At 47.0% G+C, this 26,045-nt stretch overlaps 1 protein-coding gene across 4 annotated transcripts in view; it reads left to right on the top strand.

Annotated features, from left to right (window-relative positions):
* The window catches only part of LOC136022680 (Golgi integral membrane protein 4-like), a 31,512-nt gene extending 5,687 nt beyond the window's left edge, over positions 1-25,825 (top strand). The window contains exons 2-14 of one of the 4 annotated variants that reach the window (XM_065696292.1): positions 1,012-1,086; positions 1,271-1,320; positions 2,945-2,998; positions 6,405-6,555; positions 8,635-8,717; positions 12,003-12,158; positions 12,267-12,551; positions 13,189-13,346; positions 17,090-17,298; positions 18,544-18,611; positions 18,904-19,068; positions 20,143-20,214; positions 20,915-25,825. In XM_065696292.1, coding sequence (XP_065552364.1) covers positions 1,012-1,086; positions 1,271-1,320; positions 2,945-2,998; positions 6,405-6,555; positions 8,635-8,717; positions 12,003-12,158; positions 12,267-12,551; positions 13,189-13,346; positions 17,090-17,298; positions 18,544-18,611; positions 18,904-19,068; positions 20,143-20,214; positions 20,915-21,025 — 1,637 coding nt within the window. In that variant the 3' untranslated portion in view covers positions 21,026-25,825. The other 3 variants (XM_065696295.1, XM_065696293.1, XM_065696294.1) reach the window with 3 other exon arrangements.
* The last annotated feature ends 220 nt before the right edge of the window (positions 25,826-26,045 follow it).

Here is a 26,045-nt window from a genome sequence, read left to right as displayed (position 1 = left end):
TTGGAATGGGCTTGCACTTGTTTTATGCATGCAAATATCATCCCGCTTTGTTCCTTTTCCCGGACACTGCATGATGGCATAGCCTGATCCCAAAGATCTTGGCTCTGGAGGCAAGTTTCTCCCATTGCTCCTCCCCTCTGAACTGCTGCCGGTGCCATTCTGCCGTGGCGGCAGCCTGTGGAGGGGATGGAGGAGCCTGTTGCAGCTGAGTGCTGTGACTCTGGGAAAGCTCTTGGGTCGCATTCAGACATCAGGGTGGATTAACATCACCATCCATCAGGAAGCTTCTCCGACACTTTCATTTGTCATGTGGCTGCTGTGTGGTGCAGCCTCATTGCTCTCCCGTCCCAGCTCCTGTGCAGAGTACAGATGCTCTTTTGTGTGTAATGGGGAGGGAGCTGCTTGGCTCACTTTGCCTTAGTGGCCTCAGAGCCACTCAATGGCTGGGTTGTGGAAGGGGAGAAGATGTCTCTCCTGAATGCTGCATCCCTGGCAGTGTTCAAGGCCAGGTTGGACGGGGCTTGGAGTAACCTGGTCAGTGGAAGGTGTCCCTGCCCATGAAGGGGGGTTAGAACCATGCTGTGGTTGTATGATTTCTCTGCAGAACAGATGACCTGAAAGGCTCTGACTGTCTCGAGCCTGGTAGTGGATTTGTTCCACAAATACAGAGTTCGGCCACTGGCCACTAAAGCCAGGTTTTGGGCTTTGCAGCTTAGGCTCCAAAGCAAAACCCGAGTGCAGATGCTCACAAGATGCACCTGACCCTTTCATTGTTTACAACATCAGGTATCTGCATGTATTTCAGGACTGTTGCTTTCTTGGTGTGGATTTTACACATGAGCTACTGCGTGCTCAAGGCTGGAAATCCAGAGTGATGCAGGCCGTTCAAAACAGGAGAGGTTCCTTGGCAGTCCAAGGCAGGATTTGAGGTCCACATACGCCCCTTTTGGGGAAGATGTGGGAAGAAATCTCAGGGTTTATCTCATGCTCTGCCTCTTTCTGCTTCCCCAGTTGTGTATGAGCACAGATCCCGGCTGGAACGATCCTTGCAGAAGGAGCGAGGGGAACACAAGAAGACAAAGGAAGGTGAGCCTCTTGCACGGGTGGCAGAGGGGTGGCCAGCCAACCCCCAGCTCTTCTGTGGGGAGGTGTGTGCTGTACACGAAGTGTTTTCTGAGCTGCAGCTTTTTGCTCAGCAAGAGGCTGATTTCCGTATTCCCTCCTGTTAAATTCCAGCTCGTTGAACTGTTTTCTCTTCTTCCCTCTCTAGATTTTTTAGTGTATAAGTTGGAGGCTCAGGAAGCTCTCAACAAGGAGAAGGTAGGTTCGCTTTGTTCCTCAGAGTTGTGTGTGTGATAATGGTAAAGATCCTTCTAGTACCACCACAATCATGAGGCCATTGGTGTCTGGAATGTGTGAGACTGCGAGTGTGTATGGTACAGGGTGAACTTTGGCTGACTCCACTTTGCAAGGCTGTTGGTGTGTGAGGATTTACTTCATCTTGGGGCATGGCTGTGTTGTGCTAGAGCTGTTCTGCCTGTTCTCCCATGTGTGACAGCAGAGTAGCTCCTGGGGTAGCAGGGAGTCCTGTGCTGCAGCCTGGAAAGAGAATTGCTGTTCCATGGTACAGAAGAGTCCTGGGGAACTTGAATGCAAGGCACACCACAGGGAGCACGGAGACAAAAGGCCATGGTGGTGTTGGGAAGCCTATCCATTGTTTTCTGCCTCCAGGGATTGTCAGATTAGTTCCACTACCCTGTGGACCTCTCATTCTGCAGGAAGAGGAGGCCTTTCCAGTGAGGGTTAGGAAGAAACATCCCTGGGTGACAGCCTGTCCCATTCACTTCAAGTTATAAGGCTGCTTATATTCCTTTCTCAGAGCATCTGTTGACGAGATGCTGGAGAAGAGAGGTTCTTTTAGCCTGCTCATCTGTGAGTGAATGTCACCCTGTTAACAGAAACTCATGGATGAATATCTGAATGCTCTTATGGCTGGGCAGCTCCCTTGCAGTTTGTGCTGCTAATATCTCATGCCATAGTGAGTATTTATCCTATCAGTTACATTGCAGGCTGTAGTGGAAATCTCTGCACGGTGGTTAGTTTGCACTTCCATGGTGCTGCTTAGTGTTTCAGCCCTGTTGCTTTAAGCTACTCAACCACAGATCCCAGCAGATGGTTGTGAAACTGCCTGTAACAGGGAGAGCTGCAGCGTGTTCCCTCTGAGGTGGGTGCCGCTGCTGCTGTGGGAACTTGCCCTGTGAGTGCTGGTGGCTTTCACACCTCCTGTGTTGAGATGCTGCGGTGAAGAATGGTACCCTGGGCACAAAGAGGATGAACGTGACTGTTAGCAAGGCATAAACACATCCATTAAACTGGTGTAAACCCATCTGTGGACATGTGTAAATCCCTCCTGCTGCTGGTTTGTGTCAGTTGAGCTCAGTTTAGCTGTACCTGGTTGCAGGAGCTTCCTTTAGGCTTACCCAAGTGCTCAGTGATGGTTTTTGGTTGAGTGGTGCAGGTTGTGTGTGTGGGTGAAAGCCTCAGCTCTGGGGCTGGCTGCCTCCTCCTCCTCCTCCTCCTCAGCTGCTGCAGAGATTGCTCAGCCTGCTTTGGGGGGAGTTTACTGTGCAAAGCTCTTTCAGCACTGGGCCTGTCCTAGATAAAGGACTGGGGATAACTACTCGGAATGTGAATCAAGGGCGTGCAGTTAATTAGCTCATTGTTAGTTAATTGGCTGGGTTGTTCTGAAAAGGTTCTCTTCCAGCTGTGCCCAGCTGCATGTTTTGCTGCCCACCCTGGCTGGCCTGTTCCCAGTCAGTGTGTGTGTGAAGGACCAGCAGGAAGCTGCTGGGGGTGCAGTGGCTGGGCAGGTGCTGGGCTGTGTTGTTTCCTGTCTTAGGTTTTCCTGGAGTTTAATGACACTGTTGGATCTTTTTCTTTCCAGCAAGATTCTATGAACAGATACGGGGCCCTCAGTTCCCAGCACAAGATACTTAAGGTAAGGGAGGAGTGTGGTGTCACGTCTTCTGGGCATTAAGGAATGCTCCCTGGAAGGAGAGTCGGTGCTTTTGCTGACCAGAGGTGCCTAGGAGAGACCAAGGGGTTCCTGCAGCTAGTGCCAGCACTGAGGGAGGAGACCACACCGGGGTGTTGATCTACATTCCTTCCTGGCTATTCAGGTTCAGGGGAGGTTCCTATTTATCCTGTTGGGCTTTGTATCAGATTACAGCCTTCACCTATACCTCATTTCAATGGAAGTCTTTGTGCAGTTTATCTCACAGGAGTTCTGTTGTTCAGAGTGTTCTTTTCTGGGTCTCTTTCTGTGAAAATAGGTCTATTCATTGTAACTTGCCCTTTTGGGCTAATACAGTGTATTCCAGTCCTTGTAAAAGGCTCAGAGGCAGGCAGCTTATAGCATTTGATAGCTTACCACATGCTATATCTTGATGTTCTAAAGCATATCTTGATGTTAAAGTTTGCTTTTGTTAGAGCAGTGCAAGTGTGCCTGAGTTGAGATGGGTTGAGATGGTTTTAGTTAGAGCATTGGCAGTGAAATGGTAATTTAATTCTGGGATGGAGAAAGAGGGCTATGTTCCAGCAGCCCTTAGCACCACTGGGTTGTATTTCCTGAGCAGAGCTGGACCTCCAGCTGCCTGGCTTTTGGATTCAAGCGTCGGGAAAAGGGAAGTACAGTTCTGTCTCTTGGGTATTATCCAGCACTGCGGATTCTGGGAACGCTTTGCAATAGTAATGTTCCTCTTCATAGCAACTGCAGTCTGAGCAGAATGCTCTGGCTTGCTTGTCTCAAGGGGACAGTGGGAGCCGTTTGTCCTGGTTCCCTTTCTCTTGCTTCCTCTTATTTTTGGGGGGAGAAATCTGGGTTTTTAACTGCATTTACAGCTGCTGAAAGGCAGGCCAGCCCTTGGGACTGCAGTGAGGGAGATTTCAGCCTCCTCCCCAAGGGCCCCCCCCAAAAAAAGCAGTATACAGCTCAACTTCCAGCTAGTTCTGAGCCTGAGTAACACTTCTGTTACTGGAGCACAGGCGACAAATGCTTCCCACTGGTGCTAGCTTCCTCAGGAGGAAGATTGCTGCCGGCAGTGTCATCACCTAGGAAGCAGACTTATGCTGAACAGAAGCATCTGACTCTGTTAAGCTGCAGGTCCCAGATATGACCAAAGACATCCAGGAAGCCATATCAGTATAACTGGCTTTGGTGTTTCTGGCCACTGCTCTCACTCTGGTCTGTTCTGAAGTCATCTATGTCTGATGAACATCTGTGCTATCCACAAAGCTGCTTCTAAATCATGGCAGCAATACATGGTTTTGAGGTACTCTTACTATCTTCTTTCTCTTTACCTGCCCATTGCCCCAGAGATCTCAGTGAGACAGAGATGCATAGCACATGCATCTTGGGCACTACATGTTGCCTGAACAGCGAAGGGGAGGTGGGATGAGAGGACAAGCTGGCCTGAATTCATACAGCTCAGCTGAAGGACTCCTGATATTTGGAAGATGAGTTGGCATCCTGAATGAGATACATCTCTGAAAGAAGCCCAACACAGAGCATGTTCCAGACAAAACCCAGCACCTTTAGAGTCCTCCTAAATCTTGCAGCCATTGGTCGGTCGCATCCATCCTTAGAAACCAGCAGAGTGAGGATGTTGTGTGTGCTTAATGAGCTGCCTGGGCCTCCGGTGCTTTGTGTGACCTTGGTCAAGGCACTTCAGCTTCCTGCTTCTATCAAAGGATGAATATTTCCTCCCTTCCTCCTGGCTGTGAGCAGTCTGGGGACAGGCATTATGCACATCCCCTGCCAGGCAGAATATGGGCGAGAAATTAATTGACCTGAGCTGATGAGGACTAAAAATGCCTTCAATTGCTTAGTTTCTTTTAAGAAATCAATTCCCACTTGCTAATGCTGGTGGCTTCTGAGGTGTTCAGTATCAGAATGATTTTAGGGATGTGGTTCCTCTGCAGTGCTTTCTGCCAGTGGCTCTGATGAGAACAGTAAGTACCGAACATCTCTGAAAGCCGAAGCAGGAATCTTTTATTCTCTCTTTTCCCTCCTGATCTTGTGATGTGATTAACCTGACATCCCCGTCTCACTTCTTTGTTCTGTCTCTGGGACCCCTCCGTACCAATAGCTTTTTCCTCTGCATTGGATGTATTTTTGGAGTACAGTTAGTTCTCTTCTTTTAGTGGAGGATAATTGCTTCAGGGGAGAATGCCTGGGCCACAGATGCTTTGTTTTACTGGGGATAAATGCAATCACTGATAGCACTTAGAGGTTTGGGGCTTCTAGAAAAGAAGATGAGGTGGTTTTTGCAGGAATGCTGCTGGAAATTGCGGCCTGAGTCCTGAGGAGCTGTTGTGTGGAAGGGCCAGGGTTCACCTGCAGCTTGTCCATCTGCATACATGATTGGTGTTGACAAACTGAATGTGGAAGGACTCTCGGGGTTACCATGGGAACAAAAAGGGAGGTGAATTCTGGTTCAGTGGGTCTGAGCAAAAGGATGTCTCGGCATGTTTTGTTCTAGGGCTCTGCAAGAGAGAAAGGCAGAAGAGAACAGCCCTTCAGCCCGCTTCTGCTGGTGAATTCTTGGCCTGCTTGACATAGTCTGTGGTCTTGTGAGAGTCTGGTTATCCTGGCGTTTTATGCCTGTGAGCCCCACGTTACTGGGTGGGATGTGGGCTCTCTCCAGTCTCATTATGTGAGAGGATGTGATATCCTTGCAAAAGGTTCCTCCCTCCTGTTCTGGCAGCTTGGAGTGGTGGGTGGGAGAACAGCCAGGCGAGCAGGAAGGGAGCCAAACAGGGAGAACAACCAGAGTGGCTGGGTGTCCAAAGGCAATGGGAATTGGACCTTAGCCCTACTTAAAGGTGTACTACTCCTGTAAAGAGATGTGCAGACTGATGCCACATGCACCAGGGAAGCTCTCCTTGCAGGCAGTCTTGTCCTTCAGCATGTCTGGGAGTCTGGAAAGGACCTTGGCTTTATGCAGTATCAGCTAATATAGCCTGTGTTGCTCTCACAGAGCAGGGTGTGCAGGGAAGTTGGGAAGGAGTAGGAGTAGTTCTTGGCTGTGTCCCAGAATCTCCATCTCTTTTCAGGCAGGAGTGGACTTGCCACCACATTCTGCTTCCAGTTTAGTAGCTTTCAAGAACACCTCCCAAACTGCTTCACGCAGCTGAGTTTAACTGGCATTTCACATCCCTCCTGAACCACTGAACACAAAGAATATCTTGCTGTATCTGGGGTTTCTGGCTACCTTATTGGAGGAACAGCCATCTCTTCTGCCTCCCCAAGCAACTTATTAAACAGGCACTCAAGTAGCACTTGGCAACAGCTAAATCACTCTTCTTCACCTTGTACTGACTTTGTCCCCTCTTTTCATATTCAGAACCAGCATGAAGATGTCAAGAAGCAGCTGCTTGACCTGCAGCTGCAGCACAACAGCTTGAAACTGGAACATCGCAAGACGCTGGAGACTCATAGCCAGAAATATGCCCAGCTGCAGCAGGAGAAGGACAGTGAAGTCGCGAACTTGCAGGGTGAGTGTGATGGAGAGCTGAGAAAACACCGGAGAACTGGGTTCAGGAGAGACCAGTGTTTCTTCTACAGGCCCCCAAAAGGTCTGTAAAGAGTGTAGGCACACTCTGTAGGACCATGAGTGTGCAGTGCCTTAGCCCTTCTGTACCTCAGTTGGAGTTCTCTGGGGTTCAGAGCTGCCTGTACTGTTACACTGCATGGGGCATCCCTGGCTTCTGTCAACGCCAGCTTTCACAGTGTTACTTTAAAAGCATAATTGACTTTTGCTGTCTGCTTACTCATTGTACGTATTCATGCTACTTATCTTGTGTAGAATTTGTGTAGAACCAGGTAAGAGAACAAATCATTGTGCCAGATGTTGATGGTATTCAGCCTGTGAAACAGTCCATGTCCCAAGGGGGTCACACTCAGGATAAGATAATCCCAAAGTAAAAGGCATGAGGCTAAGGTAGAGGTGCATGCCTGTGGTTCCACAGTAGGCTGGAGAAGAAGCAAAGGTTCATCCATCAGATAATGCTGCCTTACCCTATCCTTTCTTTGGTGGGTGAGTGTAACTAAGCAGACACGGGGTTTTGTGGCACAGATAAAGTATTGTGACATTTAGGTATCCCATCTGGTTCAGTATACATTTCCCACTTCTCTGTACATTTTTGACAATGAAAACCAATTTCTACACTACTAGAATTCTGTAAATGCTAACACTGAAGCAAATTAAACATACTTTTTGTAATTAATGGTGTAGCTCTGTCAAATGCATTTACTATTGCAAATATTGCAGAGAATGTTGATCCCTGTAATTCCCAAAGAGCAGTTTCTATTTAGTCTGCTCTTTAATTAGATTGGGGGGGTTTAAGGTTCACATCTGTTCATACTTATGTTAGGTCTAGGAGATGGAAATCTGCTCCTGTTTTGTTTGGGTGTTTTCTCTCAGCACTCCTGGGTTTGAAGGGAGGAACTGAACACAAGCAAATGAATTTGATTGTCTCTTTCTTGCAATATGCAGCCCCCAGTGAAGAAGGAAAAAAAAATGTGCAGAGGAAGGATAATAAGGATCAGAAAAAGAATTCCAAGAGGGAAGCTGGTCAGGAAGGTCAGCTTAAGGCTGAGATATTAACATTCGCTGTCCATCTTTCCAGGCACGCAGCCTCAATGGCAGAATGTCCTGTCTCAGGGATGAATAGTATATAAAAAGATGTACCACTGTAATCAGAAATATCTATACTAGAGCTGGAATCTTGCATGGAATTCAGCCTATAGCAAAGTGACCATCCTTTTTACAGGGAGACATTCCCATCCCTGTCCGTAGTGGCAGATGCAGCTATGTTTGCAGAGAAATCCCACTTCATGCAGCAATGCTGATATTGTGAGAGAGCTTCCGCATCCCAAATAAGGCTGATATTCTTTGACAGTCTTTATTGGAGGATACACAATTATGTTCCAGGCAGTGAAATGTAAGTGCATTGTGTGTCTTGTCACTGGAGTACTTAGTGTGCAAAGAGCTTGAAAGGAGCCCAGCCTGGGAGCTGCAAGGCACAGGCTTGTTACTTAACAGCATAGGGAATACATGTGCCTGAGGACCAAGCTGTCCTGCGATTGCTGTGTGTGTTGTGGGTCTTTGTTTGTGCCGTCCTTTCAAGAGGCAGCTTCTCTGTGCAGTAGGAGGGAACCTCCTTAGATCTGCTGTAGGTTCAGGAGACAGGGCAGACCTCTCCTGTAGTTGCTTCTCAGCCTTCCAGTTACCACAGGTAGGGGCAGTGACTGTTGCTCTCCTGGTATTCAGCTGCAATGGGTAAGGGAAATGGAGAAACAAACATTCTGACAGCAAGCACAGTCAGAGCCTGACCTGATGGTGATAGCAGAGACACTCTGGAGAGGAGGAAGTTCCTCGGATGGGCAGGACTCCTGAGTGCTGACAGGAAGGAGGATTCAGGTTTGTCAGTGTGTTTGCCTAGTTGCTAGCTAGTGCTTCACTGTAATCCCTGGGCTTGGAGAGATCTGTCAGGATCAAGAGGAATTGATCATAAGGAAGAGAGACACTTGCAAAAATAGCTTCCTTAAGCAAATGTCTTCTTCTCTTGCAGATACAGTGTTTAAACTCAGAGAAGAGAGCAAGCTGCTTCGGAAGGCCCACCAGGAAGTTCACTCTCAGCTCCTTAATGCCCAGGTAACCAACAAAGGGTTGTTTGTGGCCACATGGGACAACCCTTCACTGGGGTCTGGATGCACCATCAAGTATTCTCTAAGTAATCAATCTAGTTATCAACTGTATCCCAGTGTGGTGACTTGCCTAAAATGGTGCTGGTTGTAAGATGCATTCTGCACAAGTAAAGTTCTCCAGCCTGGAATCTATCCCAGTAGCTGAAAATACGGATATGCTACACAAGCCACTGGTTCAAGTGAGTGTGAACCAGCATATTCCCAACCCTTGAGTGCCTCCTGCCACTCACACACATCTCAAATACTTCCACCCTGAATGATGACGAATTGCCTTTGGTTTTGCCCATAACTAATTGCAGAGAGGATTAGCAATGCAGAGGTGCTTGCTGAGACTACAGACACTCAACAGCCCTGGCAAAAAGGTTCCTTTCTACAACTCCCTGTGAAGCCTTAGTAGAGAGGGAGCTCTATAAGGAATTTGGAAATTGGAAAGAGCTAAGTAAAGAAGCTGGTGTTCAGTTAGTAAGTGTTGGAGCAATACAAGTGGTGGTGGCTTAAAGCTAGAGAGGCAGAAAAGCATTTTCCTGCAAGGGGAAAAGACAAACCTTTTGTCCATATGGTGCCGTGCTCCTGATTTGAGCCTCTTCAGCACACTGCAAGTCCCAACCTCAACGAATTCTGCTCATCCACCTGAAGCTGGGAGACTTGGGAAAGAGAGAAAGGGGGGTATGCTGGCAGAGGTAGGAGAATTTAATGTCATTACAGTGCCTGAGGCTCTTGAGCTGAGCCAAGACACAAGCAGCTTTGTAAATACACTTTACAAGTCACTTCGTAGTCTGAATTAGCCTTTTCTGTTGTTAATTAACAGCCTTCTGTCAAGCACTCCCTTGGATTATAGGATAAGCCCAGAAGCAAGGAGCTGGTTTTGGTTAGATGCTGTTGACAACTGATTCTTCCCCTGAACTGGATGCTGAACTTGAACTAGAGGTGGAGGGCTCAGTGGGCTTTGACTCCAAGATTGTTCTGGAGTTCTGGCTGGATCTGCCCTGCAAAATAGGAGGGATTTAAGTGGCTCTGACAGCTCTCTGGCTCATGTCAGATGTGGTTTGAGGGGTCTCGCATGCACCATCAGTGTATGTGACTTGCCTGCCTTAATGCCTTAGCACTGAACTGCTCTTTTACCCTGCTCCTCCTCCACATGGCTGCTCGGATTCTCTGCAGTGGTGCTGCCTGCAGTGTACTTGTTGGAAGCTAAACAAAGACTTCAGGTCTCTGTAGGGGTCAGTCCAGCGAGCCCAACCCGGGAATAGAAGCAGCAGGAGATGACAAGCTTCCCCAGTGCCCCTGGCAAGCCTACATTCATTCACACCTCCTGAATTCCACTTCAGCAGAGTACCCTGAAAATGCTGTTTGCCTGTGCTGTGTTAGAGGAAGCAATCAGCAGTTCAGCTGTGCAGACTAGTGCACACTTGGAACAGCATCAAAACCCCTTGGGTAGAGGTGGTTGAGGCTAAAAAGTCAAGCACTTCAGACTGGAAAATGTGGTGGCAGCTTTTGTGCTGCCAGTCTTAACTTTTAGGTCCTTCAGTGTTGAGCCCAATGGCAAAAGTGGGTTGTAAGAAGCAGCTCCCTGTCATTGCTTGCCAAAGTTAAGAATGAGTAAAAGGATTTGCCCTGGGTGAGGGAGACAGGGCTCAGTTGCCTACTCTGGGTGTACCAGACAGTCGTGTAATGAAATTGTGCTCCAGCCATCTGTCTGCCTGCTATTTCTGGCTCCTACAGAAGAGGCAGTGGTTGATCCCAGTGATTTCAGAAAATTCCCTGGATCTTTGGACAAAGAGCCTAGTGTTAAAGTGTTCTGTTTGCGTTTCTGATCAGTCCTTTGTAGCGTGTAATCAGTGATTCCTATCACAAAGATGAACAGAATCGCGGCTGCCATCAGTGGGGTGAGGTGCCATGTGGAGGAGCAGACACCTACAAAGGCTCCAGGCTTCTCTTTGCCATGTCAATTTGCACTGTATCCTGTCTTGCTTCCTGTTGGCAGGTGAAAGTTTAGAGGAGTAATTTGCATTCTAGACAACATGTTCCTATTCCAAGGATTCTAACACGTTCCCCAAGCCCAGCCTGCAGTAGCTGTCACATCAGTTGCTCTGCCAGGTAAAATGAGGCACGGAGGCATCAAGTGATACACGCACAGCTTGCTGTGACGGGGTGCAAACAGCGTGTGGGAGTCTGTGCACTAAGACTGGTTTATAGCTGCTTTCCCTCTGGGCTGACCACCTTAACAGGCTTTTGATAGGTACAAGTTCTGCTTCCATCTGGCTTGTTCTGACTGGAAGCAGTCTCCCACTAGTTAGGGCTATATGCCATGAACTTGGCTTCCTTTTCCTTTCCTCATTCCTTTTATGTTAGCTTTGCTGAGTGGTTTTGTTGGGGTTTGGTTTGTTTTCTTCACGTTAAGGTCAAATTTCAGGGGGAAGATCACAAATCAGCAGAGCCTGCTCAGGAATTCATTTCCTGCTGCACTTTCCTTGCTGCTTGGAAGCTTTCCTACTCTGCCCAGACCCTAATTTGGTCCCTTTCCAGGTACCTTTGGCAAGCATATGAAAAGCTTTCCCCGTCACTTTCCTATAAATAGCTGGGGTGGGAGTAAGGAGCTCTTCCTGAGTAGCTTTCTTAAGCCCTCCTTTTGGGGACTGGAGATGGAAGAAATAAGCTGCAGTAGAGAGAGAAGTGTTGCATTTGCTGCAGAGTCCCGGAGAATCAATTCTCATTTGTCTTGCAAAGTGAATTGAATTGTCAAGTAGGATTGTGCCAATTGTTGTCAGCCCTGCTGAGCAGAGCACATCCATGGGGAAATGCCTCCGCGGGAAGGAAAAGAGAAAAGCTGACTTGGAGGTACATGTGTGTGAGCACAGGAGGAGAGGGAGCCAAACCTAACAGGACCTAGGATACAGTTCTTGTGCAGAGGCTGGAGTTGTGTCAATGGCTTAAGCACTAAATGCATTGGGCAAAGAATGGGTGTCACAGGCCAGCACTTCCAGGGTATGCAATAAAATAAGACTCAAGAGTGGCAAAGGGGGAATACAGAATATCTGTGGAATCTGGAGGGAAAGCTAAAGACTAAACATTAATGGTGTTATCTCCAGCCTTTCATATATATGAAATTCTATCTTCTTTAGCAGTGTATCCGTGCTGAGCAACTGGCGATAAAAAAGTGGCTCTTCTCAGCAAGGAGTGGTTTAACCCTGTTGTTTTGTGAGGTTTCTCTGTACATTTCTCATCCCCTCAGGCCCAGATGGAAGAGTTCAGGCAGCTCAAGGAAGCTCTACAGAAGATGCCAAGTTTCAAAGGAGGAGGTGCTGGGAAGGGGCAGCAGCAGTTTCAGGTGCTGAAGGAGCAGCCCATGGTGCCAGCCAACAGCCAGTTGCAGCTTGTGAGGCAGAAGGTGTGGTATTCCCAGGAAACCCCAGGGAGAAGAGTTCTGCAGGGGTTTGAACGGGAGGGAACCGAGCTTGTTCCTTCAGAGTTTGTTCTCATCCTTTCTTCCTTGCAGGCTTTTCCAGTCAACCAGGAGAACCACCCCTTTGGGAACCCACTGGCTTCACAAGTCTCCGGGGTTCAGAAGCAGGCAGATGGCCCTTTGCTGCAGGGCCAGAACTCGCACAGTAACGATGGCCCAAGGCCACAAGCCAACGTGCTCTTTACCCATCCACATCCAGCCCCAAGGCAAGATGCCAACTCGCTGCCAGATGCTCTGCCAGCCTGGCCGGCGAGACGCGGGGATGGGCACGTGGTCCGGTTCACCCGCACCATGAACAGTCTGCCAAATGGGAACCCTGTAAGTTCTGCACCCTTGTTTTGGTAGCCCTTGCTTCTGAAGCTCAAGGCTCTGGTATTTGTAATGACCTGCATGTGTGCATTCCACTTCCCCGATGTGGAAACTGTCCTGGCCTCAGGCCTCAGACTCCTGTGCACTCTTAAGGGTTTGTGGTTTAGTGGCTTGGCTCACATGAATGGGTTCTTGTTCTGGATCCTGCTGGATCTGCAAAGAGTAAATCATAAAAGCAGCTCTCCTGACTCCTGGGGTGATAGAGAGGGAGCTTATGGAAAGCAGGTATCTAAAAACCAGACAATTGCAGTGTGGTTCCACTGGAATTACAGTAACTTTCCAATGGGAACCTGTAGGATGTTTTTTAGAGGCAGTTTTGTTGTTTCTCCTCTTGGAGATTCACCTACCCAAGAAAAGCTTGGGTCAGATGAATTCCAAGTTTTCCTCTTGGCTGTGTGGAAGGAGAAAGACTTCCCTTACTGCAGGCCAGCTGGGTAGGACTGTAGATTTGTTTTGGAGCACTTCTGAATCTGTTGTTCTCTGATAAAGGCTTTCCCTGGCCCGTAAACCTACCTAAATACAAGGGAGATGCTCAGGTATCACACTAGGAGCTTGTATGTACCCCAAGCATGTGTCTTCTCTGCAGGATCTAAAGATGGTGATGCGCATTCATGTTCAAAGCAATGAGGAAAGCCGGGCTCCTGGATTGTCACCCTCTGACCTGAAACAGCCCTCTGCAGCAGAAAAACCTCAGGCACCAGACAACCACCACTCTCCAGGGAGCAAACAGGTCCAGATGCAAAGGTTGGTGAAGTAAAACTCCCTTCTACGTGCAGTATTCAGGCTGAGAGGTACCATACAGGCTCATCCCTGGCTTCTTTTCTTGTGCTTATTGTGGTTTCTACTTGAAAGATGGTTGAAGAAAATGTTTGTTACTGGTACCACTGCCGTCTAATGCTTGTAACCGAATGTTGCTGCCAGGTCTTGATCTCAGCCGAAGCAGAACACTAGTCATGTTGCAGGCAATGTTGTGTGATTGAGTGCACAGACTGCTATGGGTGCTGTGCTGGAAAATAAAAGGCTCTTATGTTGATGGTGCATGCTGTATTGGCTGCCTTTGTGTTTGAACTGTTTAGTGAAGTATTTGTGTGGGGAGGAGAGAGAAAGAGGAGTTCCTGCTGAGTGAGATCAGGTCACTGTGCATTTCCTGCTAGCTAGAGGAGAGAGTGGGATGGGAGGCTGAACTCACTGGAGGAAATTTCCTCCCTTTCATAGATGGTGACTGAAATACCCTGTTTTGTTTAGCAAACTGGAGATACTCTGCACCATATGCAGCAGCAAGGGTGGCTAAAAATTCCCTCCGTTTCTATGAATGAGAGGCATAAGTTGTACATTAGAGCTGCGATCCATTTTTCCCACTAATTAATCCGTAATGTGCCAAGCTCTGCAGGAACAACCAGACCTTGAAGATCTGAGAGCTTCTCATCTCCAAGGTTATTTGGTAGTCTACAAGCAGCTGGCAGCCAGCCCCAATTCAGGTACTAGGATGTTTTCTTTGCTTCTAGGACAAAGACATCCCAAAACTCTGTATTCTCTCTCCTTTGTTTTCTTTCCTCCCAGGGAATGGAACTTGGCTTCCTGTTGCCAGTGCAGTTCTGAGGGATGCTAGGGATTCTCCTTCACAGAGCACATGAAAAGTCACTCAGTTCTGAGACCTCTTGTCCTGAAACTATTGGGTTTTATCCAGAATGGGGTAGAAGAGGTTACAGCAATAAGAGGACACAGCAGAATCCATCTGACAGCCCAGGCTTTCATCCTGTCTGTGTTCCCGCATACCTGCATTTGAGATGATGTAGTTAATACAGACTTCAGCTTCATCTAGACAGGTCAAACAAACCAGTTCAATCATATCAATACAAGGATCAGGGTTTACAATAAGACTTGGAACTGGTACAATCTTCTGAGCTTAGCTGACGCCCTGGCATTAAAATTCTCTGCAACACGGGACTGTTGCTCCTATCTGGCATCTTCAGCACAGCGTGTCCTCCAGGCCTGTTCTTAGTGCAAGAACAGAGAGAGCTCTGTGGAGGTGCGTCCCTTACAAAGGGACAGAGGTTCAGAGAACAGCATGAGCCATTCCATGCAGGTAACAGAGTGGATCATTCCTACAGTATGATACTTGTATTGCTGTAGTACTTGGGAGTCTAGTCAGGGACCAGGATCCTGCTGCTGTGGATGCTGTACAGGCACAGCAGAAGCTGTTTTGCAAAAGGAAGAACATGTCTTTCTCAGGCTGCAATTCATCAAAGCCTGGCCATGCTCCAAAACCTGGCTCTGAAAATAGTGCTTCCTTATTTAACTTGCTTATTCCCCATGCGTGTCCAGGTCATATCTGTCCAGTTCACCCCAGCAAATCAGATTTCATTTCTGTTTTATCAATAGAGGAGGCTTCTGGATTTAATTCTAAATTCAGCCTGATCCTTCCCATTCTTCTCTGTCACTTTTGTTTGTTCACTTAACCTGAAATGTTCCCAGGTCAGAGACTGTGCTTTGCATATTCCTTCAAAGGAATTTGCATGGACACAAGGAGTAACAGCACAGAGAACAGTCTCCCTTTTTATAGGGAGAGACTTGTGTGGGTGTAGCTGAAGGTGAGGGCTGAAAACTGTGATGGCAGAATGGCCTCTCCTCTGCCATGTAGAGCCTAGAGACGATGCTGTGCCTCCTCTGTGAAACAGAAAATGCAAGTATTGGATTTGTTTGGCAAGGACAGAGATCATGGTATGTTTGATGTGCTTTTCTGTGCCTGGATCTATCATACTGAGCAGCTGGAGGCTGTTACTTAACGCTGCATGAGCTTGGTGATAAGGAGTGCATAAACCAACCTTCTCCAGAAGGTGTCAGTGCCAAGAACAACAGCAAACCACAGCAGAGTACAAAAAAGGCCATGCATCCCATGCCGAGAACTGCTGCATTGGGTGGCTGAGACCAGCAGATTCCAGATGAGCTCTTGATGGCCAGTTTGCATTTTGATGGGTTTGTAATGGGGAAATCTGAACTGAAGGCTGGGTTATGATCTTTCACACTGAAGGTTTGGTGTGGTGCTAGTATGCTGGCTTTGAAAAGCTGCTGAAGCAAAGGTCACTTGTTCTTTCTCAGCACTTAAAAACTCAGGTGTCTTAAGTAGACTTCTAAATCTCAGCTGGCTCAGGCTGGGCCAAGCAGTAATCCTGCTTGAAACTGGTGGTAACTTACTCAGGTTAAAAGTTGTTTCAGTTACTTTTGAGAGTCCCTATTACTGTGATTTCATCCCTTCCTTGATCCTTTGTTTCTAAAGGTGTCCCTGAGTAAGGATATTTGGGAAGAAAACATTCCTTGTGAGACAGTGTTCAGGGCTTTTCAGGGCTTCATTCAATAGTATTTGTTCTCTGACCTCCAATCCATTTCCATGCAGTGGAATGGTGCTAAACTGCAGAGTCCTCCGCTGCTGAGCCTCTGGGTATCTGTGAGCTGTGCCGTTGCTGCAGGCAGAGAGGCATTAATGAAAGATGTGCTGCATTTGGCAAGTATCTTGATATCAAGTACTTGTCCCTCTGAGGCACTCCTGCTACTAAGGAAGCAGGCATAGATATTGATGTGGACAGCAGGAGAATGTGAGGTGGAAGCATTACAGAGGAAGCAGTTCCTGACTGTGGCTGCCTGAAAGGGGTTGCCTGAACTCTCTCCGATAGAGCTGTGTATGAATAATTGATTTTTCAGGTCAGTAGATGGATCAAAGCAGTTGAGCAGTGGTGGTAGGAGAAGCAGGAAATCACATTGGAACGTGGCTTCCCTCTGAATGAAGCAGTGAAGCATTTTTCCCATGTAAATCGAAGCAATATGCAGATGTTTTCAGCTGGTTCTGTTGTCACTGTTTGGGTTTGTACAGGGCACAGATGCTGTGGAAGAGTTTTATAAACATCTGCTGCTGTAAGTACACATCCCAGTTGTGAAGCTTTGTGAGGACATTGTAGCTTTGACACAAACATCATCAGACAACGGAAACTGTCAGCTCTGTATTGCAGCTTTCTTGGTTATATGGAAAAGGTTTTCCTCCTTACAGGCCTCAATTCTACAGTTTTCCTTTAGCATCTTCATTTTAAATGAAGTTGGAACAATAAAGAGGACTTTTGGGTTTGGTATTTTTTCAAAGACATCATTTCTGTATTGGGGTATGTGTGAGGCATGAGTAAGTATCTGTTTGGAACTGGAGCTTATTGCTATGGGGATGTGTTATTGTATCATATGAGTAATATTAAAGCAGTTCTACAATCAATCGTGTTTATAAAGCATAACTTTGTACTTCTGCCATATTAAATACTCAGTTTCAGGCAGTTATCACAGTAACCAATGCAATCTGCTAGTTCTGCCAAAAAGTTAAATTAAGACAAACTTCTGCTTATGACGGAGTTGTTTTTTTCCTCTGCCATAATAAAACAGCAGCATTATGAAATAGCTCTTGATATACTGAAGCAGAAGGATTGTTTTGTTTCATGCCCTTGTTGCAGCTGGAAAGACATTGTTAACAAAGTGAATGCCCAGATGGATGAACAACAAGCGCACAGTTACCCCAAGAGCCTTCATTTTGAGCCCAAGCCTAGGCAAGAGATGCAGAAAGGCAGCTCACAAGCACCCGAGCAGAAGAGAGGGGAAGAGCATCAGGTAGCTGATGAGGAAGGCCAGAAGGAAAGGACAGATGATGAGGAGCTCGAAATGGGTATGGTTTCCCTAACCCTGTGCTGTCCAGTACTAACTTACTGCTAACCAAGGTGGGTTATGTATGTCTATGAGTGGAAGAGGGAAGCTGCAAATTTCCTTGGGAAGCAAATAAAGACATCAAAAATGTATTACAGTAAGCCAGGCAGGCAGGGGAGAGCTAAAGTGGGCTTTGAGCAGAGACATCCAGTCTGAGACTCTGTGCAGAGATGCTCTGCTGTGCTCAAGGGGCTGCGATACAGTGTGAATGCTTTGTAAACAGATTTCTTTGCTGCAAACAGACTCTGCCATCAGTTTCTCTTGCACATGTGGAAATAGCCTGTAAGATCTGGAAGTCATCTAGTTACCTTTGTCAAAAAACCACTGAAATGTAGATGTGACTAATGCTGCTTCTGTGTGTTGCTAGGCTGAGGGGGAATGACTAAGTGCATGGCTTTTCATGTAGCTAACATTTTGCTGCAGTCCTGAAGGCAGTGAGACAGAGAAGCTGGGAGCTGAGCCTCCTGTGAGGATCTCATTTGAAATGCTGACTTGCATCCTATTAAACATTATAAAGATGATCTCAGCCTGCTTTCTTGACAGTAGATTTTTAGCTCTGGATTTGGAACCACTGGCTCAGTTCACTCTGTGCAGTGAAGTCCTCCCCTCCAGAACAGTGACACTTAGGTGACAGCTATGGTGTGTACAGATGCCTGTTTGGAGAGGACGTTCTGTATCCCCATGCTTTCCCACAGCTGTGTTTAGTTGCTATTTAATGTTTTCCTGACCTGATTTTCAACAGGCCCCTTTAGAGGAACAGAACTAATTGGTTCACATCAAAGTGAATTCTACCCTGAAAAGAAAAGGCCTCATGGCAGGTAGAAGGGAGGGTGAGGACCCATAGCCCTTGAACTCTGGATCCTAATTGGAATGAAGAGCTACAGTAATGGCTCAGATGCCCTGGCTGTGCTGCTGTCCCATTGGAACACTGCTGTCACACAGGCTTCTTTGAGGCTGTAGGGAGAAGCACACAGTCTGTCGTGGCAGGCATATGAGTACCAGAGCTGGACATGTATCATCAAGTTATGGGCAGGCTTCAACGTGTGCTTATGCCCCAGCCTTAGGGACAAGGAAGCAGCTCTGGCAGCTGTAGCAAGCAAATCCCTACTTGGCATAGAGTTACACAGCTGTTCCCAACAGTGAGAATCCTGACTGGTGAAACTGGCTTTTGAGAGAGTACACTGGTAACTGTTCCTTTTCCTTGCAGATGCAGGAGTGATTGAGAGGGAGGAGAATCTGCATTCTCAGAAAGAGACTGTTGTCCAGGAACCAATGGTGAGTAACGCTGTCATCTGGATGCAGCCCTAGCTTGGAATAACAATCCAGCTATCCCATTTAAGTTGATGCTTTCTATAACAAACCAAACTTCTTGGCTCTGGAGGGATTCAGAGGGATAATGAAGACTGGGGGGTGGGTGGGTGGTGTTTTTAGAACCATTAACATGCTTGGAGAGGTGTGACTGAAGTGTTACCACCGAGCACTTCCTGTTTGCTGGGGAAGGCAGCAAACCTTCTGTCTCCCAAGGGGATATGCTGCCTGGCATTTACAAGAGGCTTTTCTTGTCCAGATGCCTGATGATGCTGCAGATCCTGCCCAGGATCCCAATAACCAAGGTGAGGATGAGTTTGAGGAAGCTGAGCTGGAGAGACCTGACTTTGAAGAGAAGGTGGGAGGTTTGGAGAAGTTCAAGGAGCCCAGCGTGAAAGAAGAGTCTAAGGAGAAGCCACCGAAGGTGACTGACATGAGGGCAACCAGCAGGGCCCAGGGAGAGATCCCAGCTATGAATGAGGGGAGGCAGGGAGCTTAAGGACCCATCATGTTCCTGAATGGATCCACAATCCCACTGCAAGGATATGGCAGGCAAGAGAAACCTCTTTCTGAGTGAGAATCAGTAGGTTGCTCAGTACCAGAACTTGTTCTGGCCCTGCTCTCTCTGCTTGTTGAAGTCAACCCTTGCATTTGCAGCATGGCTGGAGAGACGTTGAATAGGAGATGGCTCACTCCACAGCTATTACCTTAGAGGTGCTGGGTCTCTTCAAGCACTTGAGAGACCAAAACCAGAGACAATACCATGGCCCTAAGCTCAGGGTCTGGTCAATGCAGCCACTGCTGTTCCTGGGGTGGGTGTGCAGCAGTGATAACATGAGAGCTCTGCCTCTTTGCTTGCCTGCTTGCAGAGGGAATCCATTTATTCTGCTAAGTGCTGCTTGCTATCTGAACCCAGCCTCTGCATCAGGGAGATGTTAGCTTGTTTTGACAAGCAGCTGAGTGTTGCTTGTTTTTAAAAGGAGTGTTTTATCTGTCAGGCTCTAAAATCATGATTAGTAGTGAGGTTTAAAAAGAACAAAAAGACATGCAGGCCAATGAAATCAAACAAGAGGGAGATGCTGGCACCAGCTGAGCAGCACTGCTTGAAGATTAGTGAAAACAGGGAAAGAATTAGTGACATAAATACCTGACTTTCAAATAGGGCTGTGCTGTGATCCCTAAAGCTCTACTCTAAATTACTTGTATACTGCCTGCAGTCCTGGGTCTTGTTGTAACAGCAGCATGTGAAGGGGCCCTGGGACCCTCTCTCCACAAAGGAAGGAGCTGGGCAGTTGCTGCCAGGGTGTGTGCAGAGAGACTGGATGGAGAAAGTACAGATGGAGCTTGGCTGCCTCATTGTCTCTGCCATCCCCTGATTCCTGATCTGTTTCCCAGTGTTCCAGACCTGGGGCTCTAATGCAAGAGAGCTGTATTCTTGGCAGGGGGTGGGAGTGGGCGGGGGCACTGTTAGCAGTGTCTGATTTCCTGTATTTTCCAGGATGCTGGCAGACCTGCCAAGCCCAGGGAAGACCCAATGGATGACTATCAAGAAGATCAGGAGCAAGAAATTGTACGACACCAAGGTTCTTCCTCTTTCCCTCTCTGGTGTGATTGTTACCTGCATATGTTGGTAGCCAGGAGCTGAGCAGGACTCAGCTTTTAGGAAACCAGATGTGAGCACTGACTTCAGGTTTGTCTCTGCTCAGTGAAGGGGGTCTCCAGAACAAACCTGGACCCATTTACCTCTGCTCCCTTTATTGAACAAAGGTATTTTTGGCAGAAGAAAGTGATGTCCCACTCCTGAGGCAAACAAACATGGGAGGCGGTGTGCAGGTTAGGCCACAGTTGTTAGGTAGCAACTGCTCCCTCTGTTTGACTGAAAACCAGGTATTGTTGCTGTGTTTCAGAGCTCCAGGACTACTGTAGCCAGTGTCAAGTTGACAATGCCTCTAGGAGAAAGACTGGAGGCCACCAAAGCCTGAGAGCCTAAGTACTACAGAAGATCACCCTGGTGCCTTCTGGGCAGTGAGGGATAGAGCTCTGCCCATGCCCCCTCTTGTGTCTTGGCTAAGTGGCTTGCCGATGACACCTAAAGGTCGCTGGCAGAGATGGACCTGTTTTACTTCCTGATTCTTCCCTGTTTTCCTTCATTTCCCAAACTGAGCTGTGTAGTAGAACAGCTACACTCAGAAGCAGCATAGTGTGCTGCTTAGGGTCTCGTTTTCCAGCCCTTACTGACCTTTCCTTCCTGGCTGTTTGTCTGCACGCAGGAGGATCATGGAGGTGAGGTGGATGACAATGATGACCTGGAACTTGTCCAAGACCAGAAGGACCGGGCAAACATACAGGGAGCTGATGGCAAAAAGGATGACTACTACTGAAAGATGCTAAAGGAAAGTGGAATAAGCTGGGAGTGAGGGGTCAGGAACCCCTCCTGGGAACTGGCTCCTGTATTAAACACTGCCCAGACCAAACAGAGGCAGGAGGAGGTAACGGTCTTCACAGGCACTGAGCAGGGTGCTTGCAGATGTGCATCACACCTGCATGTGGGGGGCCATTGCTGCCTCTCTGATCAAGTGCTCTCAGACTGTAGGGATGGGTTTTATCCTGCTGCTTTTCTTAGAAGCACTTTTTGATTTGTTGTGTTCTTCACCCTCTCATTTTCCCTCTCCCCTCCCAAGCTGGAGAGTTTTTCTCATGTTTTTTAACCCCTCGGGTAGCAGAGGGGAGCCTGAACTGGTCCCTGGACTGACTCGACTGATTGCTAATACAAAGGAATCTGTCTTCATAACATACTTTGCTCAGTAGTGTTTCTTTAAAACATCCTTTGCTCCCCGCAGAGTAAGGTGGAGATGAAGTTAGCTTGCTTTTTGTCTGGAGTAATGCAAGGGTGATAACTAACCGTGAGCACCAACAGAAATGACCACGTGCCAGCCTGTGTGTCTGTGTGTGTGCATGTGTGGATATGAATGACTGGATCCTCTTCCTGGTGCAGAGATGCTTCCCTGTGACTTGGAGTAGAACCCTGTAGAATTCTTTCTTTGGCTTTGAGATGTCACTGTCCTGCTGGGCTGCTTCAAGTCTTCAAATGCAAGCAGCAGGATGGGAGCAGACATCCATTTCTGTGATGGGTATGCTCCAACCTTACCGCTATTTATGATGCAGCTGCAGCATCCCAGCGAAGCTGTCCCTCCTCAGGCTATCAGCAGAGTGTGTCGGAACATATCCAGCCTGCATCTGCCTCTCAGACCCATAACCTCCTCCATCCTTATCTTACTGACATACACTCAGCTTTTGGTACCTCCCTAAGCATGAGAGACTTGCTAAGGATGGAATTTGGTGCACAGGAGCGGGGAAAAAATAAGGAAGAGTACTCATGATAGTATGGAGGAATATTTGGAGCCCAACTAATGCAATTCCATCCTGTGCAGCTTCTTTCCAGTCTCCCAGCATTTGTCAGGGAGCTAAGATAAATCTTGTTCCTTCTGGACAGGTCTGGTTTTTAATCAGGGTATTTCTGGTGTTCTGTTGATTCAGTAGATTGAAATCTGCAGTACTTAGACTCCAAGGCAAATCTTGCCTGACCTCAGACAGAAAGAAGGAAAGGAGGAATGAGTCAGCTGGAGTCCCTGGCATTTAAAGTGGAGGCAGCTAAACAGAGAATAATATCTCAAAGCCTGGACTGGCTTAGTCATATAACAGGGCAGAGCTGTCACATCTCCCACCTTGTGCAAGACCCATGCATCTGAGCTGCCTCCTCCTTACTCGCCACCATGAGCTTGCTCATCAAACACAGCTTGTGGTTGAAATGTTTTGACCTGATAAAGGACCAGGGGAGAGCTCTTTGTTCTCTATCTGAATTAGTTATGCTTTTTTGAATCCCTTGCTTTGAGCATATTTTGTAATCGCTTTTAGACACTTGGGAGAACAGTATCTCCCAATAAGCTGGTGTTTATTCACTCAGATAGTATTAATTATCTTTCTTCCACTAGTTCTAATGGAGCTTGAAGTTAACATGTCATTGGGTGTTTTGGTTCTTTGTTTTTATTCTGCTTGTGTTTCCTACCAACACAATGAGCTCTGGGCTGAATAAGCAAAGGCGCCAGAGGCAAAGCAGCAGCCAGAGGCTGTTCCAGTGAGTCTAGGAAAAGGTCTGTTAGCCAAGTGCCATAACTGCTCACATAGCCCACTAAGGAACTCACTGTGAAACTGTAATGGGTTTAAGATATCCAAAGTGACTTGAAATGGTTAATGCTGTGTTAGTGCTTTCTATTGCCAACCTTGCTGTATGATGCAATCCATCTCGGCCTCCACTGTCTGCTATAAATAGCACACTCAGGATGGATCAGCTGGAGTTGCAGTTATCATTTTGGATGCATCCTGATCAAAAATGCCTCCAGTTCTCAGCTGGGCTGGCAAGATGCTGTTGTTTCACAGCTCAGTGCAGGATCAATGACCAACAGTCTGTGGCATGAGCTTCAAACCTGCCTGCCCAAGCTGCCCCAGTGGGATATGTGGTACAGCTCTTGGTCTGCTGAACTTCATTCACTCCTCTTTCGTGCTTATCTTAGCCTTTGAGTGTCAGAGTACATAAGTTCAGACCTTACTGGAAGTGAATCAAGGGCTGGAAATAGACCTCCAGTGGGGGTGAGACTGCATGCTGACTCAGAGAGGCTGCAGCAGCTAGCTAAATTAGGAGGCAAATGCTCTGCTTTTGCATGTCTAGGATGAGTAATCCTCAAAGTTATGACTTGGAGGGAACTGTAGCAACTCGGCCCTGAATGTAAAGCTGCCTGCTAGGAGAATGCTTTAGCAACCATATGTCATGTGCTGCCCTTAGCTGAGAGCTGAGCATCTCTGCTCTAGGGAGTCTTTGCCCTGGATGTATCCAAGACTAAACTTAGCATGGTGTTGCATAAATGGTAAGCTGTGGGTGGTCTGTGCTTCCTTATCTGGCCTATAGCAAGTTGCCCCCATTTTAATACTCGGTCATGGTTTCCTCTAACAGGAGATGAAACAAGAGACAATAAACCCAGTGGAGGAGAACCAGAAAAAGCAGAAAACCCATGGTGTTGGCTCTGCAGTATGGGCTGTTACTGAGTTTGATATGCTGCCTGGGGGTTCACTGCTTAAAGCAAGTATGAGTGGTTTTCCTGAGCAGCGAACTGTTGAAGCAATATATATGAGAAGTCCAGGCTGAGTTTTATTGCAGGCTGGGGCACTGGAGAAGGTCTTAGAAAACAGCTGGATTACAGAGAGAGCAAACAGTGAGACAAAGTACTCTCTGAAGCCAGTGCTGGCAGAATGACCCAGCCAAAGCATGTGTTTCTGCTTGTCTCTTGCATAAAGCTCGTCTTTTGCTTAGAGACAAGGCCAGAGGACACAGGGTAAGTTAACCTGTAGTGGTGTTACAAAGGTTGTGATGGGTTGCTCTTTATTTTCCTTTGGGTTCCAGCAAGATGCTATAGCTGAGAGTTCTGCACACAGGGTTCATATGATGTCAAAGTATGAAGTGATTTGGCCACATCTTCAGCTGGGTAATTAGAATTAATAAATAGTACATGCTGTGTCCTCACAAATAAAGGCACAGATGAGGAAAACATATGCCTGTTGATTAGTTAAATGAAAGCTCTGTTTAATGAAGCCTACTTCTCTGTAATCCACTTCTTGGAAGCCTGTTTAGGATTATTAAGCTTATTCACTTACATGGTGTTTTTTAGGGGTTAAAATGTGACAATCTAATAGGAGTTTAAGGAGATGTTTTTCTCTAAGACATCTGAAAGTAGATGGAGGACAGAATGCCCTGAACCTATGTGAACTCTCTGCATATCCCCTGGAGTGAGCTGTTCTTCTGAGCTCTGTGCTGCTTTAGAGTTAAAGAATACCAATCTCCATGGAAAAGATGAGTTAGGTATAAGTATCCCTGACAGGGGTTGTGGTGTTCAGTGTTCGGCTCAACAACAAACCTGCTCCAGCCTGTAACCAGAGAACCAGTTATTCTGACCATATGTGAATAGCTAAATGGAAGTGAGTGCACAGGTATACTACTGTCTTGGGAGTCAGAGGTTCAGGATGTGAACCCAAAGGGTACAATGTGATTATTTCAATTCCTGGTAATCTTGGCAGTCATTCAAAAAAGAGGAAAGGCTTTTCAAAAAGGGAAAGAGGAGGCTCCCACAGCTTTCCATGAAAGGAGGTAGCTCTGGTTAACTTGGTTTTGCCTCTTCTACAACTTCAAATGCAAGTTTGGAATGAAGTCCAGAGCCAAGTGGTGTGGCACGTACCATCAGAAGCCTTCACTGCTATGCCAACCATTTTCCTTTCCTGTGCTAAAAGCCAGACCCTGCTGATGGATCTCTCAGCAGAGCTCAAAGCAAATCCTAAGCAGCATCAGAGGCTGGTGTCAGATCTCGTCCCTGATCACTGAAACAATGACAGCTCTGGAGTGCAACTTGCTCTTGGTAGAACTGCATAAAGCTCAAGGAGGGAAACTTGCTTGGTTTGTCCCCATTCATCTCCTCAATACCCACAAGTTTGTTTGGGAAGGGCTGTCACATCTTCAGTTTTGCATCCTGGCTGGAATTTGCATCCTGGCCGGAACTTCCACAGGTAAGTTTGCCTCAGCCACCAAGAAGTGCCTTCAGCAGCACAGCACCTCCTGTTGTTGTGTGATAACCCAGTGTTTTCCGAGGAGAGCAGCCATTAATACAGCTTCAGCATCCTTTTCTATGCTGATCCTGGTTTTTCTTTGATTCCTATTGATGCCTTCTGGTATCAAGAGATTTCTAGCAACTTTATACAGGCAAATAGACAACCTCCTCCCCAACACTGTATCTGGTTTAAAAACTACTTGGTATTGTTAAATTATGTTTAAAGATTTCCTTAAGGAAACCATACACTTTTAAAAGGCAACTCTTTCAGACAGGAAAAGGTGTCCTGACATGAGACTGTTGAGTCATGTTCATATTCAACGCATCAGAAAACAAAACTTTAGTAAATTCCTTATTGCTGCAAATTACACTTTGAAGGTGTTATTTTCATATACATAATGAAGTGCAAGGTGTATGATTTGGGTTTGGGTTTTATTATTCAGGCTATGAAATAAAAACCAGGCTTCAGAATCTTATTTTTGTTATATCAAGGTTACAATGTAAGCCAATAAACACTTTTGAAGAAACTTACATAGTCATTTGCAGATCTTGTATTTCCAAACAGGTAACACAGTGAAGAAACACTACACCAATGTGTTTAGGCACGTTTCTGGGAGTGGTAAAAGTGTGATAAGTGTTCTGCTTTACAAGTTAAATATAGATAAATGCTTCTGCTGTAAAGCCTACAACAAGACACTATGTAAAACCTGATCAAAATATAAACCAGAAAGAAACAACCAGAAAAGGCAGG

The sequence above is a fragment of the Lathamus discolor genome, chromosome 16 (assembly GCF_037157495.1).
Source record: "Lathamus discolor isolate bLatDis1 chromosome 16, bLatDis1.hap1, whole genome shotgun sequence".
In the NCBI taxonomy this organism is placed as follows: domain Eukaryota; kingdom Metazoa; phylum Chordata; class Aves; order Psittaciformes; family Psittacidae; genus Lathamus; species Lathamus discolor.
The sequence above is the reverse complement of the archived record's forward strand: the minus strand, read 5'-3'. Positions and strand labels throughout refer to the sequence as shown.